The 25,666-nt window shown below is 36.9% G+C and overlaps 1 protein-coding gene across 5 annotated transcripts in view; it reads right to left on the bottom strand.

Moving 5' to 3' along the window:
• Positions 1-25,666, bottom strand: part of Ipo11 (importin 11) — a 172,376-nt gene that overhangs the window by 107,383 nt on the left and 39,327 nt on the right. For all 5 annotated transcript variants that reach the window (XM_038323961.1, XM_038323963.1, XM_038323962.1 and 2 more), the window contains 9 exons: positions 24,903-25,055; positions 19,903-19,946; positions 15,703-15,793; positions 12,670-12,717; positions 11,823-11,928; positions 7,114-7,240; positions 6,136-6,169; positions 5,572-5,612; positions 5,097-5,213 (listed from right to left, as the gene is read on the bottom strand). In XM_038323961.1, the coding sequence (XP_038179889.1) occupies positions 5,097-5,213; positions 5,572-5,612; positions 6,136-6,169; positions 7,114-7,240; positions 11,823-11,928; positions 12,670-12,717; positions 15,703-15,793; positions 19,903-19,946; positions 24,903-25,055 (761 nt within the window). The remainder of the gene's footprint in view (positions 1-5,096; positions 5,214-5,571; positions 5,613-6,135; positions 6,170-7,113; positions 7,241-11,822; positions 11,929-12,669; positions 12,718-15,702; positions 15,794-19,902; positions 19,947-24,902; positions 25,056-25,666) is intronic.

Genomic DNA, 25,666 nt, shown 5'->3' with positions numbered 1-25,666 from the left:
GGTGGAGTAGACAGAACAGGATGCTGGGAGTGAGGCAGATGCCTCGGTAGTCGTCATGCCTCTCCTCTCAAAGACAGATGTGATGGAGCCAGCCGCCAGGTCAGACATGCTGAATCTTTCTTGGTAAGACACCACTCGTGGTGTTACACAGATTATTAGATACGGGTTAGTCAAGATGTGAGAATTAGATAATAAGAGGCTGAAACTAATGGGCCAGGCAGTGTTTAAATGAATACAGTTTGTGTGCTGTTATTTTGGGGCATAAGCTAGCAGGAACATAGCCCGCTGCTCCACACTACAAAAAGTAACTGGCATCCACAAGCTTTGGTTTCCTCAAGGATACACAGGAATGATTAAAAATATTACTCAGCCTTTAAAAATAAATGAGGAAATCTGTAATATTCAACAATCCAGATGAACCTTAAAGAGTTTGCTAAATGAAAATCAGTCACTAAGAGAGAAACCCTGATTCCACTTCTAAGAAGTATCTCAAACAGTCAAACTCACTGAGAGTCAGAGGAGAGCAGTGGCTGAGAAAGGAAAATGGGCATTTACTAATCCATCAAATGGGATAAAGTTTAAGTCCAAGATTACTCATCCTGATCTATAACACGTGTGAATAATCAATATTATACACTTTAGGATGTACTGAAGGACCCGCCTCCTGTTCCGTGTTCTGGAATGTCTGGGAGGTGGGAAGGAGAGGAATCTGAGTACTAGTACCAGATAAAAGGAGATCTTCACTTACGGTCCTAATATATTCTGAAACCGTAACATAAAATATGCAACGGTTAACAAATGCTTTAACAAGGACCCTGTCTTCGGGGTTAAAAACTGTCATAAATCCTAAATGACATCTTTTAGATAAAATTTCAACAATATATTTCACAGAAACCCTTTATTTTTTTCTTTTTCTTTAAATATGTGGAAGCTCAAAGACTGTGCGACATAAAGCTTGACTGCACATTTATTTCGACTATACACTTGTAGGACAGCTGTGCTTTTACACTTTGTCATGGGCTTGTAGAGAAGCCTCAGCAGTTAACAGCACAACTGCTTTCCCAAGGACCTAGTGGGAGTCCCAGGACTCACATAATGGATCACAACCATCTATTGGATCCCATCAGTACCAAGGGATCTCTGATCTTGGGTGTCATGCATGTACAAGATACACAGACACACATGCAAAACATCCATACAAGTAAAAATAAATAAAATTGGGAAAAAAGACTTTTTTTCAAAATAAGAATTGATATTCAAATAATTGTACCCTATGGCACAAAGATCCAAATCAGACAAAAATCAAATTCAGTCAGTGAGAGGTAGTTTGAAGGGTATGTATGACAAGAAAATAAATAAGCTTGCTCAAAGGTTACCAAAAGCTAAAGAATCAAATAATTGATTTTTTTTTAAAAAGACCTTTTCCTATCTTGGTCTCAGTTTTAAAACTAATGTATAGTGGATAACTCAAGCTCTTGTTTATTGTTCCCGCCCGAACTGCCTAAGCTTTCGATCCTGAAAGATAAGCGTAAATAGAAATGCAATGCAGGAGATGTGTAAAGGAATTCATCTGTACAAGAAAAAAGAATCTTTAAGAAATTTTCACTAGCCAGATTTACACAAGTAAACGGACAAATCTTGTTTTTATAATCAACATTTAGCAAATAATTTACTGCAAATGTATGACACTCTAAAGCATATTAGACATTAGTAATAATTTCATATCATGATATACTGTTAACTGGCTGAGGTCAAATTATAATTCCATTTTGTACTTGACACAAGTTTAAATACCTTACTCAAGCTGAACACCAAGGACAGAGACTTAACAGTTTTAAAAACACCTTCAGTTTAACATCTATATAAGCAAACTAAATATTCAAAAACCATCACCAAAAGAAATAACATAATGCTTGTAATAAAATCCCAAAGTGCTAAGAAATACTACATTAAACCAGTGCCAAAATCTGCTCTAAATAATTAATATGACTCAAACCTGCCTTTGCAATTAAGCACTGTTTAATTTTAAGACTAGCACTACCATCAAAATTTATGAACTTTTATCTGAACACCATGGCGCATACCTGTTATCCCAACAACTGAGAGAGAGGCAGGAAGATCAGGTATTCAAAGTTATTCTTAGCTATACTCAGGCCAGACTGGGCTACATGAGTCGCTGCCTCAAGAAACTACAACAAAGTATAAACTCTTGACCAGTTACTCATTTTAAGTGCCACCAAAGAAGTCTGTAAGCATAAAATGAGAAATACAGGCAGAGCACTTGGCATAGAAGAGTGGCGTATGATCATCACTCAATAATTAGTAGCTATTCTCATCTATAGCTCTGGGATTATTGCACGGTGTCTGAATTCGCCAATAAGTAGATCCAAAAGTAGTCTCAGTCTGTGAACACCAAAACCAACTATTCCAGAAATATTTCTCTGCTTTCCAAAAATATATAAAGTGGTGAACTAAGATATAAAAGCCAGAGGCATAAACAAATTATATCATTGTTTTTTGGATGATTCATTTTTCACGAAGATCAGGGCGGGGTGACAAGGAACAGGAGGAATCAGGTAGGGGAGGGAAGGACTGAGAGAGACAACTGGAATGGGGGAGACATTTAGAGGGTGATGTGGAAATTTAGTACAGCAGAAACTTCCTGGAACCTATGAGGGTGACTACTGCGAGGACTCCTAGTAATGGAGGATACAAAGCCTGAACTGGCCTTCTTCCGTAACCAGGCAATACTCCCAGTGGTGGAACACCAACCCAGCCACAAAACCATGCCTGTCTGCAAGATAAGCTGGGGGTATAGTGGCTAAAGCTGTGAGAGTGGCCAAGAAATGACTGAGCTAACTTGAGACTTGAGACCCATGCCACAAGAGGGAACTCATGCCTGACATTGCCTAAATGACCAGAAACCAGAAGCAGAACAGACCAGAGACTTCAGCAGCTGATGGAAACAGATGCAAAGATCTATAGACAAACAGTAGGTGGAGCTTGAGAAAAACCCATGGAAGAGGAGGAGGAAGGATTGTAAAAGCCAAAGGAGAGGGGTTGAAAATACCACAAGAACACGACTCACAAAAATCAACTAACAAGGGCTCATAGGAACTCAGAGATTGAAGCAGCAATCACAGAACACGCATGGGTCTGCACTAGGTCCTCTGCATAAATTTTATGGTTATTGACTTAGTGTTCTTGTGGGACTCCTGATAGTGGGACTGAGGGTGTCTCTGACTCTTTTGCCTGCTCTTGCAACCCATTTCCTCCTAGTGGGTTCCCTTGTCCAGTCCTGATGTCAAGGTCTGTGTCTAGTCTTACTGTAACTTATAATGTCATGTTCAGTGTCTATCTCTTGGGAGGCTTACTCTTTTCTGAAGAAAACATAGGAGCAGTGAATGAGAAACAGAGAAGGCAGGGGAGACGGGAAGGAGTACAGCTTTATATATGGTCAGTATGTGTTGTATAAGAGAAGAATAAAAAAAGATTTAAAAAAATTTTAAACATCATTTTTATACTAAGTAATGGATATATGTAAGCAAAAATACCAAATACATATATATATATTTGGTATTTTATTTTGTATTATACTATATACAGTATATTATTTTTGTACTATACATTTGTATACTTCTTTTGTGATATAGAGATAGATAGATAGATAGATAGATAGATAGATAGATAGACAGACAGACAGACTTGATTTTTTTTTTTTTGGTTTTTCGAGACAGGGTTTCCCTGTGGCTTTGAAGCCTGTCCTGGAACTAGCTCTTGTAGACCAGGCTGGTCTCGAACTCACAGAGATCCGCCTGCCTCTGCCTCCCAAGTGCTGGGATTAAAGGCGTGCGCCACCACCGCCCGGCCAGACTTGATTTTTAAGTAAAAAAATACTTTTTAAGTAAAATTAGGGCCAGGAAGATGGCTCAGTTGATAAAAAGCACTTGCTGAGCAAAACTGACCTGAATGCTCTTATTACCAGAATCCTGTAAAAAGCTGGCTGCCATGTGAGCATCTGCAATCCAAGAACTTCAGCAAAATGTTGAGACTGAAACAAGATAATCAGCTAGACGCTCACAAAGGCAGATCAGTGGCACAACTAGAAACCTATTGAGGAATATTATTCTAAGGTGTTTTTGTTTATTCTGTGTCTAAAACACCTGATAGTCTAACAAAGAGCTGAACGGCCAATAACGAGGCAGGAGCAAGGACAGGCGAGGCTAGCAGGAAGAGAGAATAGAAGGAAAGCCGAGGACGAGGAGGAGCAAAGGAACATGGAGAGGAGAACATCAGGGGCCACCCCACTGCAAAGGAAGACGGAAAGTAAGATACATAGAAGTAAGAAAGGTAAAAGTCCAGAGGGAAAATATAGGATAAGTTAAGTTAAGAAGAGCTGAGGCAAGCTAAGGCCGGGCATTCATAACTAACAATAAGACTGTGTGTGATTTATTTGGGAGCTGAGTAGTGGGCCCCTCAAAAAGAACAGAAACCCTGCCTGAATACAAGGTGCAAGAAGAGAACCTACTGCCCAGAGCTGTCCTTTCACCTCTGCGCCATACATGTGCACATATACACACATATAACAAATCTTGAAAAGAATCTATGGACATATTAAAGAAAAAAAAACAGTAAAAACAAATTCCTAACAAAACTTGTATTTGCTAAAATATATATTGCTGAGACATTAAACACTCTGGACTTGAAGATTATCAGATTATCAAGCACAGACTAGATCTTTAAAACTTAAAATTTTTTCCTTTCTCAATACCTCCACATCATAGATATAATGCTAATATTTAAATATTATGAGTCTGTCATTTTTGGTCTTTAGAGGCAGGGTCTTGCCTAATCATCCCGCAGCTTCAGCCTCCCAGTCACTGGTTAACAAGCACTAGCCAACACAACTGGCTTCTTAGTCACTTTTAATAAATTCAAATATATCTGTCAGTTCTGAGAAACACATAAATGAAATGACCATCTATGTTATAAGCACTGTAGGAATACTTTATATTTTCCACAATATAGATAAAGCAAAGATATTAAATTCTATATATATTTTCACCTGACACTTGTTTTTGTGTTTCACAAATTACCTGTACATTGACTCTTTCAATCACACAGGAGAGGACGTGCAAAACGTGCATCTTTGTATCACACTCGGTAACCTGCTGCAGCAGCTGAAAAAGCAGTGTGAACAAGGTCTCCAAATACTGCAGTAGAAGAAAGAACAGAGGTTCTGAAATGGAGAATTCACCATATACAAATATATAAGTACAAACACAAATAAACATAAATATGTCAAAGCAATAAGAAAAAATATAAAACTTTATCAATACTTAAGCTGCCAGTATGTAAGACTTATTTTCCTTATTACTGCTAAAGGTGTATACATCAAAGCATGCTCATGCTCACACATACACACTCTCACAATAAATAAATAAAGGTGTGTTTTTAAAATATTAAAAATACATATAAATTCAGTTATAAAAGCAATATATATATATATACATATATATTTCAAAGACATAAGTAGAAATTGTTACAAAACCTTGAAACCAATATTCTTACCGGTAAAAATTGATCTGTTCTAAATTCAAAATCATCAACAGGTAAATAGAGTTAAGGAATACTGAAAATGAATGAAATTTATCAAGATAAAAATACATCTACAGCAAATTATTGAAATAACAAATATGTGTTTATAATACGTACATTTTGGGGAAAATACATTTTAACTATCCTGTAAAGTAAGCAGTTTTAAAATGTAAAACTTAAGGCTGAATGTGGCAGTGCAGACCTATAATCCTGACACTAGGAGGCAGAAGCAGGGGACCAGAAGTTGAAGGCTAGTCTTGACTGTCGACTTCCAGGTCAGGCTGGACACTCTAATTCAAAACAACAAAAAAAGCTGAACTTCTTTACAATTAAGTCCTTTAGAAAGTTTTTTTTTTCAAGTTTCACTTTTTTTTAAAATTAAAACTACTGTAAAGTTAGAGAGATGGGTCAGTAGTTAAGAGCTCTGGCTGCTCTTCCTCCAGGGGTCCTAAGTTCAATTCACAGCAACCACATGATGCCCTCTGCTGATGTACATAATAAATAAATCTTTTTTTAAAAAAATTTTTTGAAGGATATTTAACTTCAGAGTTGTTGCTGTTTCAATTCGAACCTAAAAAAAAATCAAAGTACAGTAAGTTTTTAATCATTTTTAGAACTACTGAAAATCATTAATACTAGATGACAGAAAAATTCTTTCAAACCACTTTCCTGTTTCTGTTTATATCCAATCACGGGGCATATGCCGTGCGGAACTGAAAGGATTACAAACCTGAGTTTGTAACAGGTGACAAAAGGAACAAGTACCATCATTTCTGACTTTCCCAGCTTTTCTATAATTGCTTAGGAAGCCTTTATGGCAGGAGGCTTTCCAAAAAGAGAAGAATTTGCCATTAGGTGAAGGGAGAGCATGAGATGAAGGAAAATAGCATGCAGATGCCAGGGAAAAAAGAAAGTAGAGCAGCATGCAAAGAAGGAACCTGGCAAGTTGGAAGTCACACAAGTAAAGGGGTAAGGAGAGAGGCAGGGAGGGAGAAAGGAAGGGACGGAGAGAGGTAGGAAGGAGGAGGAGTTCAAGCTTCCACCTTTAATCTAACCTCAGTTACAAACTGAGTTTGCAAAGATTCCAAACTCCCAAATGATCTGAGCTTTTCTAAACCCACAGAAAAGCTTTGAACTCTAAGACTCACATTTCAATGCACAGAGTATGGTATCTGAGAGTACATAAGAGCAACATCTTATTATTCTGACTTTATCAGCCAAGCTGGCACCAACTGACATAACTTTAGTTCCCAGACCAAGTAACATGACTAAAGTCTACCTTCCAGTCTTTAAAATAGTATTTAAAAGGTTTTAGTATTCTAAAACCTTCATTTCCTGGGTAAGAACCCATTCCCTTCCTAAGTGTTACACTTTCCTATCCCTGTAATAGTAGCTAGCGTATTCTCTAGAACCGTGTTTTTTCTTCCTCTAGAGCCATTTTTAAGACAGAAAGAACTCTGACACTGTAGAGGAGGTTTTGGGGTCTAGAGATGCTGATTCACTAGGCTGACATACCACTAAATCCTGGTCTTGAAGTAAGTTACAAATTGCTTCATACAGCATGGGTCTCAAGTCAGACTTGAATTTCACAGAAATCCACTGACCAATGAGCCAAATTACCCTGCGTCGCAATGGTTTATACCTAGGTGGAAGAGAAAAAAAAAGTCAGTGAAATATTTAGTATTTAAAGAGGTCTATTTCACTTAGAGTAAAATCCATTTAAATCTAAACTGTAGTAAAAAAAAAAAAAAAACGTAATTTGCATTTACATAAAAATCAACTTCTAAATATCAATATAAAAGAAACAGTAATGTCCTGATCTAAGGAAATACAAGCTCTTAAATACAGGTACAGTGTTCTCTGACGCTTCTGTGTTGATGAACTGTAATAGTCAGTAATTGCAGTTTCCAAGAAAGGGAGACAAGGAATGCAAGGACTGCCTGAGCGAGAAGGTGACACTAGAGTGACGACCTTTGGTAAAGTGCTTGTCTCACATGAAGATGATGCTCGGTGGATCCACAGGATCACACGCAAAAGCAATCTCTTTTTTTTCTTCCTGACTTGGTGTCCCTTTATATTGATCAGGCTGGCCTTAAACTACTGGGTCATTTGGTACCCCTATATAACTTAAACTAGAGGTTTGCATCACCATACCTGGACAGGTTTTAGTGATAGTAAATTGCTATGAATATCTGAAAAATAGTGAACATACTATACATGACTTTGGTGAATTGTTTCACTCAAAAACAATTTTCTTTTAAAAATTTATTATTTTTATAGTGATTTAAATCATATTTCATCTCATAATTTCTTTCTGTGTATCTAATGTATTTTGAAATTTGTAGGTATTATTATGTAAGGAAATACTTAATGAAAGAAAGTATAAAATATCTCATACTTTTATGTGCATAATTAAGGTTCTAACACCCAAAATTTCAGTTTTGTCAATTGTAAAATAAAGGAGTTAAAGGAATGAAACACAAATGTTCTTTCCAACATTAACATTCTGGTTTTAAATTACAGACTGATTTTCTCTCATCCAATTGATCCTGAGATAAGTGTTTTCTGATATTTTAAACCTAATAACATTTCCTATTTCAGAAAAATAAGAGTCAATTTCAGATCATATGAAAAGAAAACAAAAAATTTGGAGCATGAAAGTATTGTGGAATGAGTTGACAACCTATAATTGACATTTTTGTAACTGTTGAATCCTCTTCTGACATTACTTTTTAATAAATATGTTTAGGAAATATTTTATGAATAATTTGAGAAACATGAATAAATTGCTGATTTGAACATAAAAAAAAAGCAATTTGAACCACAGATGAGTTTATAAATTTCTCTTCCTCAAGCAACTAAAAACAATGCTAACACCATAAATCCTGTAGCTGGCAGCTCTCTGTAGCTGGCAGCTCTCTTTACTAAAATAATAATAGCCTATATCCATATTTCTATTTCCATCAGTCAATCTCATATTATTTTCATTCATTGTAAAAAGGCCTTTATCTTTATCTAAATAATATCTGCATAAGCTTGCTGATTCTAGCTACACAATTCTGAAAGAGGTATGAAATTACCAAACATGATTCAGAATAAATATGCAGACTTAAATCATTAAAATTGCAGAGAATTAGCAGTAACAATAATTTATTTCTGATAGTTTTAACTAAAATGATGTTTCTCAAGATTTTTCTTAGAGAAAAAGAAAAATGAAAACTTCAAAATATTTCTGTCTTAGAATTCCACTAAAAAATATCTTCTTGACATAAACCTTTAGTGACAAAATTATTATTTATTTCTGAGTAAAAACAAAAAAACTGATGAGTATACAGTTATTTTAGAAGGTCACAATCTTAAATGATAATTGAGCGAACAGAAAAAGAAATGTTCACTAAAGTTTCAACAAATGTATGTCAACATTCCTTAACTCTAAATTATACAGCCTAGCCATAAGAATTAAAACACAGTGACTGGAGCGGATTTGAGAGCCTTTAAGGATAACATAACTTAAATGAAAAGTGGAGAACACCACTTCCAGGGGAGGAGTTGTTTACATAGTCACAGAATCAAAAATAACAAGGCGTGTAGTATGAAATAACGAAACTATCAGTTTTTAGACAGAAACCTCAGAGATTTCCATGTTTAGTTCTACTCTCAATAAAAATAAAATAAAACTCAGAAATTCCAAGGGGACAGTCATATCCAGCCAGCTTAGGCTTATAGCAGCCAGGTCTCGAAGAACTGTCCCTAAACTGGCAGCAGCAGCACAGGCTATAAGAGCACTGTCCCATGTGTAACACTGACTAGACCAGGACTTGCACGTGACAAGACAACAACCTATCAGTGAGTCAAACAAACGTACATTAACTCTGAGAAACATTGGTCTAGATTATCAGTCTAACAGAAAATAAGAAGCAAGCCAAATATTTTTGATTTATCTAAACATACTCAAAATATTAACATTTCAACTTATACTCAGCGTATTTTACATAGTTCTGTACATAAATTTAAATGAACTGAAACTAATTTCCTCAGCAACAATAAGCACATTTCAAAATGTTCAGCAGCATCCGAGGAGAAGTACTATATGAGACAGTGAGATCTTAAATCAAATGGCCTCCCTGGTGTGAGGATAAAGGGACTCACAATTCTCTATAGGGGTATGTTTTTACTCCTTCAAAGGCTCTCAAGCTTCCTGTGGGCACTGTCAGAGGCTATTTCATACACAACAGCCTCCAGAAGACAAGCTATAAATTACTACTTAACTGACCAAATTTCTTTTAAAGTATCTTCAGATTTATGACTTGGCTGGTGTTTGTGGGGAGAAGCTTAAGATCATGTTTCATTATGCTCTTCAGGGGAGGGCTCAGCTTCAATATGTTGTTTGTTGGCCTCAACTTTACTATGCAATGCCAGCTGGCCTCAAACACAGGTCTTCTTGCTTTGGCTTCTTGAGTAGCTAGGTACAAGGGTTCTAATTCAATGACTCTAAAAATTTATAAAATAATCTATATAGAAATGGTCTTCTAAGTCAACAAATCTTTATTAATGTAAGGCTATGTACTATAAGGCTATATGTACTATGCTGACTACAAAACACTAGATAACAGTATAGCTGATCCTTTGCACACACATACACCCTAAAAAAGAAACCTCTTGTAATACCTTTTATAGTTTTGGATTTTATTATATTTTAAGAGGTTTTAACTGTGTCTGCACACATAGGTGTGCACGTGTCTGCACGTGATAGGTGAAGTGGAGGGTATGGAGAGTTTGTGTATGTGAGTTCACTGTTCAGAGGCCATGAAACAGAATTAGATTCCCTGAGGCTGGAGTTACAGGCCTGTGAGAGCCATCTGGATGTAGACACCAGGAGCTGTGAATCCTCTGCTAGAGCAGCAAGTGCTCTTGAACGTAGCTTTCTCCTCAACTCTCTAGTTTCTAATTTTAAACAAAGAAATGACTAATGAAACCACAAAAACCCTTTTTCTCCTACATTTGATCTATTACAGATTAAAATACACAACGCAAAGTGAAAGAAATGGGCAAAAGTGCTACTAATTGCCATATGGATCTGGTAATAATAAATTAAGCACCTCTGTAGCAACGTCAAGTACATTCAAATTCTGTATACGCAAGGCATCTCCACCTCCTCTACTTTCTCTCAAAGACCAACTGTATTACTGCGTCCCCACAAAACTCACTCTTCGTGGCTATCACTTCGGTTTGGCTACTTACGACCTTAGACCTCGTTGCAGCCAACAGTCTTACTTTGTGCATAGCTTCTTCCAGAAACTCAGAGGACTTTCATCTGCTTTCATATCTACATAAAGTTCTATTTCTTTTTGCCTACAAACTATTTTTTTCTTTAGTTCCCCTCCCCCCAATACAGGGTTTCTCTGTGTAGCTTTGGAGCCTGTCCTAGAAATAGCTCTTGTAGACCTGGTCTTGAACTCAGAGATTCGCCTGCCTCTGCCTCCAGAGTGCTGGGTTAAAGGCATGCACCACCAACGCCAGGCTCTACAAACTATTTCATATTACATCAAATACTTCTTTCAGGATTTACACTTAAGATAAAGTAACATAAAAGACAAATTTTTTGCTTATATTTGTATAATATTTGTAGGTCTTATATTTTTTTTTCTGTGTGTTAAATACAAGTAAAATCATACCTTCTAGCACGAATAATAAAGTCCCAGAGACAGTCATTGGGGTTCAACCTGAAGACCAGAAAAGCAAAGCCACTGGCTTGTACTTCTACCTCAAACCAAAAATAGGCAAGATCCTGTCTCCAAAAATCTTGGAGACTACACACTCCAGTGAGTTCCTGTCTCTTCTCTCTTATATTTCCCTCTCTGCCCAGCCGTATCACTCCTGTCTCCACTTTCCTAATGCTGGGATTAAAGCCATATGATCTCCAATGCTGGGATCGCCTTTGTGTGAGCTCTGTTTCTTTTAGACAAATTCAATCTTGAGTAGCCCAGGATGGCCTTGAACTCATAGAGATGTCTTGAACTCACAGAGATGTCTCGTCTGCCTCTGTCTCCTGAGTCCTGGAATTAACAGTGTGTGCTACTACTCCCTGGCCTGTATGGCTGTCTAGTATGGCTGCTTTCCCTCTGATCTTCAGGCAAGCTTTATTTATTTAAAACAAAAATAATATACTACTATAATACTTTTTTATTTCAAAAATCAAGAAAGTAAAATAGGTGTTTACTTGCCTATTATGAGAAACTTGTAATTCTGGAAGAAGTTGGTTTTTAAACCACTGATCAAAATCAACACTGTCAAACAGCTCAAAAGCAGCTAACCCCACAGCATTATACACTGTGAAGAGAAAAGAAAGAAATTAAATATTTTAGATAATTGGTCTTATATAAAAATCTGAACCTACTTTGAAACATGAAATATAGTAAGGATAATATATATATACATATATATACACACATACAATAAGCATACGGATATTGTATATATACAATATAAACATTGAGATTACTAAAAACATTTTAGAGACATTGCTTAAATTATTTTATTCCAGGTTTTTCCCACTCTTTAGTATTTTCAAACAGAAAACTAAATCCACTGTAATATGAGTCAAATTTCAAATATTATAAAATAATATATGATTCTAAATGAAAGCTGTATTTTATTATCTGGCCCCAGTTTATTTTTCCCTAGCTCATCTTACACAACAATCCCTTAACTGCCTGTCACTGTGCAGCTAAAGCGATGAGCGTCAGATGTACAACTCTACTGTACAGCTCATCTTACTTTCAGTCTTCCTACTGCTGCAGCCCTCCTGGGGCCTCCTCTGGCAGCCTCACCTTACAATCTGCTGGGACAGTTCTTCAGCCATAACTCCCTTGTTTTCCACACATGCTTTAGCATTAATCATTTCATACAATAGCAAAATTAACTGTATACTTAGTTATCCCCTTCAATAGACGATTCTTACATTTTAGCTATTTTTACATCCCAATTCTCATAACACAAAATCTACCACAAAACAGATCCTCTATGTACTGGACAAATACACCTTTCTAGATCACTTTAAGTCCAACATACCAGCATCTTTGATTAACAGTGCATTCATATCTTCTACATTGGTTGGACCTAAAATAAAAAAAGGGAAGAAATTACCAGTAAAAATTTTAAAAACCCTAATTCAAAACTTTTAAACTAATTTTAACTCATAAAAATTATATATGAACAAACAAGTTTAATATATCTATACACTGTTCTAATCAAGTTAAGCAAATCTATGAAACACTTATCACAGCCTTACAGTAAAAACATTCAAAGCCTGTCTTTCTAAGTTTCTGAAATATAAACAAATAATTATTCAATAATTACTTTATTGTACAACAGCACATGAGAACTTAGCCACCTATTTAGTTTTCTCCTCCCGTTCCACTCCAACTTCTCTCCAGCCCCTGAGGTTACCATTCTTCTCTCAACTTCTGAAACCAATATTCCCTTATGAGTATTACTCATGAGAGTAAGACATGTAGTACTTGTCTTCTAGGGCAAAACTTACTTTTAAAAAGCAGTATTTTAAATTTGTATTTTAGATATATGATTCACAGACATTTATGATGTATAAAAAGATTATAATTCGTGCAAACAATGTAGAGTAATTAAACCAAGCTAGTTAATACACCATCACCTCAAATACTTACCCTACCACCTTAAATACTGAATGTTTTTCCCCCAAGACAGAATTTCTCTGTCCTAGAACATACTTGGTAGACGAGACTGTCTTCAAACTCAGAGATCCACCTGTCTCTGCCTCCCGAGTGCTGGGAGTAAAGGTGTGTGCCATTACCACCCAGCTTAATGTTTTTTTTTTTTAAATTGGCATCTGATATTTCCTCCTACTGACTATCTTTTATATGTTTTATATCATTTATAAAATAGCCTTAAGTTATCCCAACTGATGTTCTGTGCTCGGACTTCCCTGCCAGTAACCTTTCTCAACACTATTTACTCTTTGCTTTTATGAACTTGATTATTTTATATTTATGTGTAGGTAAAAACATGTGAAATAGTACACTAGCATAGTATTTTCCAAGTCCATTCATGTTGCCATAAATGATACCAATTCTATCTTTACTAATGCTAAGTAGTAGTCACTGTATATACATCTCATAGAAATGACTTCACTATGAAATTTAAAGACTTTAGAATGAAGTGTTGGCAGATTGTGAAGTACTGTTCATGAAGGACGACCCCACAGTTGGAAAACACAATTAACCTAAATGTATCTTCTTAAAAAAAAAAAAAGTATGTTTTTCAAAGTACTTTGTTACTGGTAAGTATGAATTGTTAACCTTAACATTCCAATCAGCTAGAGTAAGTACACCCAAAATAAGAAAACTGATACAGAACCAGAAAGAAAACTCAACTGGGAAGTCATTGAAAAACTTAATAGCAGAGAGTAACCAAGGAGAATGTATCCCAAATAATTAGGGTTTCTATCACTATGATAAAACACCAAGTCAAAAGTGACTTGGGAGAACTGAAAGATTATTTCACCTTACAACTCTCAAGTTACACTTCATCACTGAGGGAAATCAGGGTGGGAAATGAAAGCAGGAATCTAGAGGCAGGAACTGAACCAGAGACCACAGAGAAGTGCTGCTCGCTGCCTTGCTCATCATGACTTTCTCAGCCTGTTTACTTACAGCACCCAGAACCAGTAGCCCAGCAGTGGCACTGTGCACAGTAAGCTAGGTCCTCCCACATCAATCATCAGTAAAAAAATGTACCACACACTTGCCCACAGGCCAGTCTGGTGGGAGCATTCTCTCAATTGAGGTTCCCTCTTTCTAAATGACTCTAACATGTCAAACAGACATAAAACTAGCCAACACATCTGGCTTTTCCTAAAGTAATTTTTAAAAAACTAAGCTGAGAATAGACTACAAAGTGTACAAAATCAAAACAGAGTAACAAAGGAAGTATAGGCATCATCAAGTTTAGTAATTTCTAACTGTCCGTAAAGAAATTAACTATATGCATTGTAAGTAAACCACACGAAAATAAACAAAGCTCAAACTACTTTTAATGATTACTACAATCAATGGGCATCTTATTTTTCCCTTTGGCATATAATTTAAAGAGACAAACTCTAATTGGAATTCAGAGAAAACAAGAAAGGTTAAGAATTTCCTTCTCTCCAAGAGATCCTCATGTTCAGGCTTCTTTACATTTCTACCTACTCAGGTCGTGACCCAACTAACTGGGTCATCTACTCTCCGTCTGCCTTCTAGGCGTTTCTGCAGCATCTACCAGTATGTTTTTCTCCTGGATACACTCCTATACTCCTCCATCCCTCCAGCAAAAAGCCTTGCCTGGCTTGTCTGAGGAGTCTTCAACTCCTCCAGTCTTTGAAGCCTTTTCTCTCTGAAGGTTTTTTCTAATTTAAAAATACTCCAAAAATGCATGCCACTGTATATAAAGTAACGACTTAGAAGTGTAGGAGCACTTTTGATCACTTTCTTGTTCCCAGCACATCAATTAGTTGCTCAAGGTAATCAATCAACATATATTAATGAAGTACACCAAGCACTGAGGTAAAGAATGAACAAAGCCGATATGACCACAGTATATGGAAGCTTCAGTCTAACCAAAGTTACTTAGCAATTAACTACTACAATAATCAAAAAACCAAAGTTTGTTTTGTCATCTGACAGACTAATCAAAGTTACTTAGTATATAAAGTACTACTTGTGTATAAAGTACAATAATCAAATATCCAAAATTTGCTTTGTCATCTTTTAAATCTATCTCCTTTCAATCTAACTGCTACAACTATAAGGCTAACAAACTACTTGAGCCTTTCTAACTTTCTACAACACGCTCTGGAGAAAGTTTCCCACACCTGTCATTTGGTGCTATTTGTTTACAACAGCAAGATGTATCCTATTAAAACTGTAATTCCAGGCTGACTTCAACACCACTTTTGCAGGAAAGAACACACTCAGTCTTTCTCAAATTTGTATTCAGTGTATGACCAGGACACAGAGCAGTGAACGCAGGAAACATTTAGGCAATCTTGACTCAACATTAAATGGCAAACCACTACAAAAAGCTTACCTTGAAGAGTTTGCATCATTTCTAGTAGTACTGGAGTAAGAGTCTGATTATATTCATGGAATATATCTATAAATAATACTTCAGTGCAAGGCTAGAGAGGGAGAAAAAAAGAACAGATTACTAGTTTTTAAAAAATGTCATATTATATTGTCTACTGCAATAAAGTAAAGAGACACTCCTTCTTCAAATTCTAAAACAAATATTTCCAACTATTGATTTATTAAAAAACAAAACTATAGGGGCTGGGGCTCAGTGCTTGAACAGAATCCTAGTAAGACATACATGAGACCCTGGCTTCTATCTCTAGCACCATTTCTAAAAAAAATAAAATAAAGGAATGCAAGATAAAGCCAATTCACACAGGAAACTTCTTTCATTGCTTCAACCATTTGGTGTTATAGATACAAAGTTTGTCTGTCTTTGGTTGTTTTTCAAGGCTGGGTTTCCTGTGTAGCCCTGGTTGTTCTGGAATTCCTGTAGATCTGTAGACCAGGCTGACCTCAAACTCAGAGATCTGCCTGTCTCTCTCCTCAGTGCCGGGATTAAAGGCATATGCCACCAACACCCAGCTCAAAGTATCTTTAATTCACTGTACTTTAAAAATCATTCTACAGCCATACTCACTTATATGCAAGCAAAATGACTGAGTATCTAGGACAGAGTTAATATATTTAATAATGTGTTTTCATTGGCATAGTCACCTACTGTAGTTCATAAATTCAATTTACCATGAAAACAGCATTTCTTTTAAGAAATGCAAACAGTAACAAAACTATTAAGCTACAAAAAGAATGCTTTGTTTGGATTCTTTTTGTTTAAATATTTATTTTATGTGTATGGGGTTTTGCCTGCACGTATGTAAGTGAACCACATATATGTCTGGTGCCCAGGGAGCCAGAAGACAATGGATCCCCGGAACTGGAGTTAAAGATGGTTGTGAGTTTTCATGGAGGCATTACAAACTGAACTCAGGCCTCTTCAATAGGAACAAGTGTTCCTCATCACTGAGTCAGTTCTCCAGACATACCTGGACTCTAAGAAGCACTGAGGCGTGGGCTGGAGACATAGCTCAGTGATTAATGGCACTTGTTGCAGATCCAGGTTCAGTTCCCAGGACCCAACAAACTATAATGCCAGTTCCTGGGGACACAATGCCCATAAAACTACTGGACAGAAAACATACACACATAGTTCACATTGTTTTTGTTTTTTTATTTATTATGTATACAATATTCTGCAGGCCAGAAGAGGGCAGCAGACCTCATTACAGAAGGTTATGAGCCACCATGTGGTTGCCGGGAATTGAACTCAGGACCTTTGGAAGAGCAGGCAGTGCTCTTAACCACTGAGCCATCTCTCCAGACCCCATAGTTCACATTGTAAACACAAGCAAAATACTCATATACATAAAATAAAATAGATAAATCTTTTAAAAATAAAAAATAAAATAAAAGGCCAGGTAGTGGTGATGCATGCCATTAATCCCAGCACTCCAGAGGCAGAGGCAGGTGAATGTCTGTTGAGCTTGAGTCCAGCATGGTCTACAGAATGAGTTCCAGGACAGGTTCCAAAGCTACAGAGAAACGTCTCGAAAAAAAAAATCAAAATTAATAAATGAATTGCTAACTAAAGCCATAAGTAAATAAATAAATAGCAAAAACAACAACAAAGAAGCACTGAGTCATGGGGCTGAAGAGATGGCTCAGCACCTAAGAACACTACTTGCTCTTCCAGAGGTCCTGAGTTCAATTCCCAGCAACCACATGGTGGCTCACACCACCTGTAATGAGATCTGGTGCCCTCTTCTGGTGTGCAGGCAGAACACTATATGCATAATAAATAAATCATTTAAAAATAAGAGGGGGCATTGACTGTACTTCCAGAGGACTCAGGTCTGATTCCCAGCAGCCAATACAGATAATACCCTCTGTAACACAAGTTCCAGAGAATCCAGTACCATCTTCTGGCCTCATCAGGTACCAGATACACATGAGGTGCACAGAATATATGGAGGCAAAACGTGCAGATACATTTTTAAAATTTGCTTAAAAAGTCATTCATTCCAAATAGGTCACAACTGCCTATATCTCCAATCACACGGGACCGAAATCTACTTCTGCACTCATGGGCACTACACTAATGTGCACAAACCTACACACAGTCACATACATTTATACATTCTTATAATTTAAAATAAAAATAAAATCTTGCCAAGCATGCCAGCATTTGGAAAGCAGAGGCAGGCAACTCTCTGAACTAAGCCAGCCTAGTCTAGATGGTGAATTCCAGTCCAGGACTATATAGTGAGACTTAGTCTCTAAGTAAAAGAATAAAATATTTGAAAGTAGCCAGGCGGTGGTGGCGCACGCCTTTAATCCCAGCACTGGGGAGGAAGAGGCAGGCGGATCTCTGTGAGTTCGAGGCCAGCCTGGTCTACAAGAGCTAGTTCCAGGACAGGCTCTAAAAAAGCTGCAGAGAAACCCTGTCTCGAAAAACCAAAAAAAATATTTGAAAGTAGAAACAAAAACAATCAAAACCAGTCTTGTACGTGGTGGCACATATCTTTAATCCTAGCATTTGGGAGGCAGAAAGAGGGATATCTCTTTGAGTTCAAGGTTAGTCAGGTCTACACTGTGAAACCCCATCCTCCCGAAAAAACACAACACAGAAAAAATTAGTAAGTTATGTAAAAATAATTAACAAAGAACAGCTTAATATGCATGTTTACAAATATTCATAAAGACAATAATTTTATCTTACTAATAAATGTGTTTTAAAAGCATCCTATAACAAAAGCAATAGGCTGATCTCTGAGAATCATACTAAGCAGTAAGGGTAATATAGCACATCATTATATCAGTGTATAAAACTGTAAAGCAAATCCCTTCCATTCCGTTTCTCTCTCCTGAAGAGGCAGCTTCTGCCTCTCTCCCTCTTCCCCTTCCACCCTGGTGCGAGAGAATTGTCTGTATTCAGTCAATCATATTTTAAATAAATGTTGATGGCCAGGAAGGAAGTATAGGTGGGACAATCAGATAGGAAGTAAAAGTGGGGCAATGAGAACAGGAGAATGCTGGGAAGGAGGAAGCCCATTTCTCCCCAGTCCTGCCAAGACCACAGAAGAAGCAAGATGTGACCTACCCTACCGAAAAAGGTACGGAGCCATGTGGCTAACATAGATAAGAATAATGGACTATTTAGGTTATAAGAGCTAATACGAAGCCTGAGCTAATGGGCTAATCAGTTTATCATTAATACAGACTTCTGTGTAATTTCTTTGGGACTTGCCGGCTGTGGGAACTGGGCAGGACAGAAACCACAACAAGCAGGACTTCATGTTACACCCCCATCTCTGTTTCTTTCTCTCTCTCTGTTCTTCTCCCTTCTCCTGTTTCCCCTCCATAACCCACTAAATAAATACCCACGTTTTCTGTAAAAAAAAAAAAAATTCAACAAACAAACTATGAAACAATAAAAAAATACTTTATTAAAAATTAAGGTACCTCAAACCAGGTGGTGGTGGTGCACGTCTTTAATCCCAGCACCCAGGAGGCAGAGGCAGGCGGATCATTGTGAGTTCGAGGCCAACCTGGTCTACAAGGGCTAGTTCCAGGACAGGCTCCAAAGCTACAGAGAAACCCTGTCTCAAAAAATCAAACAGAAATGCCTTTAATCCCAGCACTCAGGAGGTAGAGACAGGAGGATAGTTGTGAATTGAGGCCAGCCTTGACTACAAAGCAAGTTCCAGGACAGTCAGATATTATTACGCAGAGAAACCCTGTCTCAAACAAACAAACAAACAAACAAATGCAAAGTATCAAGCCTGGTAGTGGGGTGCATGCCTTGAATCCCAGCAATCAAGAAGAAAAGGGAGGCAAATTTCTAAGTTTGAGGCCAGCCTGGTCTACAGAGAGAGTTCTAGAACAGTCGGGGTTTCACAGAGAAACCCTGTCTTGAAAAACCAAAAGGTATCAAAAGATCTTTATCAAGAAAATATAAAGAGGGTCATTCTAAAGCAAAAGTGGCAGATTTCATTGAAATATTTTCTACTTATACAATGACAATTATTTCTCAAACAAATTAACAAAGAAAATAGCGGTCTACCATCATCATCCTAAATTCAAACTAAAATCCATAATTTACAGTTAACTCTGTCCAACTCCAATGTCGACATCAAAGTTTCTTTCCATTAATACTCACCCTCAGACTGTATTTCCAAGAGTCTCCTCCTGTTTCTTCCACTGCTGCAATTAAAAACATGAAAAGTAATGCTCTCCAGAAACCTAAAGCCATGCTGCCAAAGCATAACACTCATGTGACTGTCTGAACCCTAAGACTAGATGCCCATCCTTGAGACCCTTTTCTCCGGCTACAAATCACATTTTTGTACTTTACAGTCTCCATAAACCGCTCATTTAAATACCTTTTAAGCACTCTTGCTTTCTCGAAAAAAAAATTGTGGAGGGAAAAAAAGCTCAAACTTCCCGCATTTCCCCAACAGATGAAAATACACAATGTGGCATTATAACTCTGAGAATCATTTTAATGCTTGCAGTCATGATTCTCAAGTTAAAACTTGTCACACTTCCCACAAATTTTCTGTATGTTTAAAGTTCAAGTAAAAATACTTTAGAACAAAAAAAACCCTAAGGATTTAATATTCAAAATTCATTTACATATTATAAAATTATATACACTACATTAAAAAAAAAGTAATATTGACAGAGCTGACCAAGAATGAGTGACCAGCTAGTTCCTCAGCTAGACAACACAGTCTCTAGGTCATAGACCCAGAGACAAAACCCCAGACCCCACCCACACAAGCACTAGCCAGCCAGCAGGCAACCCTCCTGTGGGCAGGCTGCTCCAACATCCCCCACCAATCCCTGTAATCAACAAGTCTCACCCAGCCACTGAACCTACCTATCCCCGTGACCTAAATGGTACACTGAGATACACACTACATCAGCACAGAGCAGACCAAGAGCGGGGCTCCTAAGACATAGACAGCAACTGACATGATCCAAGAGTAGATCCCTGAGACACAGACACCGACAGTAAGGATTGGACCAAGAGACAAAGACACTGACTGTACCAATTGGAGGAAGAGAGGGGTAAGCGCTAATGCAAGAACACATTCAACAACCTAAAGAGCAATATGATAACACCAGAACCTAGTGGTCCTACAACATGAAGACCTAAACATCCTAACTCAGAAGAAGAAGAAAATAACTTTAAACATAACTTTATGAAGATGAAAAAGACCCTTAAAGGTGAAATGAAAAATTCCCTTAAAGAGATGGAGGAAAAGAAAACAACTGGAAGAAACCAGTAAATCTCTTAAAGAGAGCCAAGAAAACCAAGAAAAAGCACAAACAGGTGAAGCAAACAATTTAAAAAGTTCAAGACTTGAAAACTGAAATAGAGGCAATAAGGAAAAGACAAACCATTTCTGAAAATGAAAAATATGGTTAAACGAATATGAACAACAGATGTAAGGATAACCAACAGAATATAAGAGATGAAAGAGATAATCTCAGGAGCTGAAGATACGATTGAGGAAATAGGTTCATTAGTCAAAGAAAATGTTAAATTCAACAAATTCTTAACACAAAAGATCCAGGAAATTGAACACCATGAAAAGACCAAACCTAAGAACAGGGAAAAGAGAACGCCAGCTCAATGGCACAGAAAATAAATTTAACAAAATATAAAAAACTTTTCCTACAGAAGGATATGCCTATGAAAATCTAAGAAGCTTAAAGAACACCAAAAAGACTGAACAACAACAACAACAACAATCCCCTTGTCATAATAATCAAAACACTAAACATACCAAATAAAGAAAAAATACTAAGAGTTGCAAAGAAAAAAAGGTCAGGAAACAAATAAAGGCAGACCTATCAGAATTACACCCAATTTCTCAATGGAAACCCCGACAGCCAGCAGGTCCTGAACAGATGTGCTGCAGACACTGAAGAACAAGGAAACAAACACATACTATACACAGCAAAGCTTTCTATTAACATAGACAGAGAAAACAAGACATTCTATAACAAAACCAGATTTAAACAATACGTATACACAAATCCAGTCTTACAGAAATTACTAGAAGGAAAACTCCAACCCAAGGAAGTTAGATACACCACGAAAACACAGGCAACAGATAACCTTACACCAGCAAACCGCAAAAACACTACCAAAAAAAAAAAAAAAAGTAAGAGGAATTAACAATCACTGGTCATTAATATCTCTTAATATCAATGGACTCAATTCACCTTTAAAAAGACACAAGCTAAAAGAATGGATAGGAAAACAGGATCCATCCTTCTGTTGCATACATGAAAACACACGTCAACCACAAAGACAAACACTACCTCAGAGTAAAGGGTTGGGAAAAGATTTTCTAATCAAATGGACCTGAGAAACAAGAGGGTGTACCTATCCTAATATCTAACAAAACAGATTTCAAACTAAAATCGAACAAAAGAGATAAAGAGGGGTACTTCATACTAATCACAGAAAAAATCCTATCAAGATGAAGTCTAAATTCTGAACATCTATGCCCCTAATACAAGAGCACCAACATATATAAAAGAAACATTACTAAAGCCTAAGTTGCACATCAAACCACACACACTAATAGTAGGAGACTTCAACACCAGAATCTCACCAATGAACAGGTCTGTCATTAGCAGAGATATAAGAGAAAACTAACAGATGTCATAACTCAAATGGATTTAACAGACATCTATAGAACATTTCACCCAAACACACACACACACACACACACACACACACACACAAAAAAATACCTCAGCACCTCATGGAACTTTCTCTAAAATTAAATATATACTCAGTTAACATAGCAAACCTCAACAGATACAAAAAAATTGGAATAACCCCTTTATCTTTTTGGATCACCATAGTTTAAAGTTAGAATTTGGGGCTGGAGAGATGGCTCAGAGGTTAAGAGCACTGACTGTTTAACCAGAGGTTCTGAGTTCAAATCCCAGAAACCACATGGTGGCTCCCAACCATCTGTAATAAGATCTGGTGCCCTCTTCTGGCCTGCAGGGACACATGCAAGCAGAATGTCATATACATAATTAATAAAAAAAGATAAAGTTAGAATTCAACAACCACACTAACTGCAGAAAGACTACAAACTCATGGAAACTGAACAATGCTCAAGTGAATCACCCCTGGTGACAAGGAAGAAATAAAAAGAGAAATTAAAGACTTCCTAGAATTCAACAAAAATGAAAGCACAACATACCCAAACCTATGGGACACTATGAAAGCAGAGCTAAGAGGAAAGTTCATAGCATGAAATGCCTACATAAAGAACCTGGAGAAATTTCACACTAGCTACTCAACAGCACACTTGAAAGCTCTAGAACAAAAAGAAGCAGAGTTGGAGGACTAGATAACAGGAAATAATCAAATTGAGGACTAAAATCAATAAAATAGAAAGAAAGAAAACAATACAAAGAATCAATAAAACAAAGAGCTGGGTTTTTTGAAAAAAATGAACAAGATAGACAAACTAACCAAAAGGCAGAGAGAGAACATCCAAATTAATAAAATCAGAAATAAAAAGGGGGAAAGAACAACAGACACTGAGGAAATCCAGAGAATCATTTGGCCATACTTCAAAAACCTGTACTCCGCAAAATTGGAAAATATTAAAAAAAAAAAAAGACATTTTTCTGGATAGGTACAAAATATCAAAATTAAATCAAGACTAGGTAAACAATTTAAATAGACCTATAACTCCTAAGGAAATAAAAGCAGTCATCAAAAGTCTCCCAATCAAAAAAATTCTGGGAACAGATGGTTTCAGTGCAAAAATTCTACCAGAACTTCAAAGAAGAGCTAATACCTATACTCCTCAAATTGCTTCACACAATAGAAATGGAAGGACATTGCCAAACTCTTTTTATAAGGCTACAGTTACCCTGATACCCAAATGACACAAGAACTCAAAAAAGAAAAGGATAATCAGCCTATAGTACATGACCCCAGAGAAGCTAGGTAATCATGGATCCTCCTGTGAAGGGGAAACAGACAAGATCTGAGAAAATCGGGAGCATAGCGTTGGGAGGAGGGGGGACACGAGGGAACAGGACGGCTGAGATGATGACAACCAAAGCTTCTTCTCTGTGGCCTAAAGAATAGAGGGAAAAAATGTGCTGGTATGTGTATCTACTCACTAATAAGTGAAATGTAATTTTAAATTAAAAAATTAAAAAAAAAAAACAAGCTTGGGGTAGAAGATACACTTTTCCTGTCCTATAAAAATTAATAAACAAGCCAGGTGGTGGTGTACAACTTTAATCCCAGCACTTGGGAGGCAGAGGCAGGCAGATCTCTGTGAGTTCAAGGCCAGCCTAGTGTACAAGAGCTAGTTCCAGAATAGGCTCAATATGCAGTCACAAAACAGAAACTAACTTATAAGAGATTATTAATTAATTCTATGTTTTCATTCTAAACTACATAACACAAGCTATTTTCTTTCTTCTTGGTTTTTTTGTTTTTTTTTTTTTGTAGCTTTAGCTGTCTTGGAACTTGCTCTGTAGACCAATCTGGCCTCAAACTCTGAGATCTGGCTGCCTGCCTCTGCCACTGGAGTGCTGGGACTAAATGTGTGCACCACCATGTCCAGGTAAGGACAGCTAAAAATGTTACACGTCTCTTTCCAGAACAAAACTGTGTGATGCATCTGAGTAAGTGCCTGAAAGGGCAGAGAGGGTAAGTTAGTTGTGTAGCACACACACACACTAAGCAACCGCACCACTGGAGCTCCAAATTTCATTTGACAAAGGCAAAGGTAGACTGGTACGCGTCTTTTTCCCAACACTTGGTTCAAGGCCAGCCTGGTCTATATGGTGAGTTTCAGGACAATCAGTCAGAGCTACAGAGAAAAACCCTTAACAAAAGCAAGGGAGAAGAAGGGAGGGGAGGGGAGGGGAGGGGAGGAAAGAAAAGGAAAGGAAAAGACAGGAAAGGACAGGACAGGACAGGACAGGACAGGACAGGACAGGACAGGACAGGACAGGAAAGGAAAGGAAAGGAAAGAGAGCCAAAATCAGAAGTGCTATATTAAAATGCAATGTTTTTGCCCCTATCATTCAAACACATACTTGTTTATAAAAGAGAGAGCTAAATCATATGAAAATTGAAAAGTTAATTCTTACTAAAGCCTTCTGGATCTTCTTCCCACATTGTCAGTTCTTCTTCAGTTAATAAAAAATAGTGAGAGACTAATCTTCGACATATCTCTGTCAACGTGGGATATGTGAAGAATGCCATCTTAATCTTATGGGCTTCAATTGTTTCAGGGCTGCTATCTAGAAAAATAAAATTTCCAGTTAATAGATTAGTCATTCTCTCTAAACTGGATCTTTTAAGTAAAATTAGAAATGTACTTTCAGAAGAAAAGATATACTTCAGTATGAATCTCTTCGTACATAGTATGAACCTATTTTTAAGGTACTCTTCCCATTATTTGTAATGCATCAGTCCATCAGTCCAGCTGCATCCTAACCACTATAATTTATACACAACTGCTATGATGTCCCAACATACAAAATGATCTCCCTCCCAATCCATCTCTTCCATTCTTCCTACCTTGCTACAAGACTTCCTTATTCACCTTCACACCTATACAAAAAGCATTCCAGATAACACAGCATATAATTCAGCCTTGTCTACAAACAACTCAACTTTGTAAGAAGTCAGAGAAAAGTTTTATTCTATAAAAATAAGTACAAATAGTAATAAGGAGGTGCAAAGGCTACTGTGGAATATAATTCCCAAATTGTATAAGTTTCAAATCATCTACTGTGCTACAAAACAGGTCAGGAAATATAAACAATTTGACTTTAAAAGCCAATATTTACAAATTAAATTGTAAAGTGTTTCTCATAACAATAGAATTTTCATATTAAAATTAATTTCA

This window comes from Arvicola amphibius, chromosome 3, assembly GCF_903992535.2.
Source record: "Arvicola amphibius chromosome 3, mArvAmp1.2, whole genome shotgun sequence".
NCBI classification, from domain to species: Eukaryota; Metazoa; Chordata; class Mammalia; order Rodentia; family Cricetidae; genus Arvicola; species Arvicola amphibius.
This window is presented reverse-complemented; position numbering and strand designations above follow the sequence as displayed.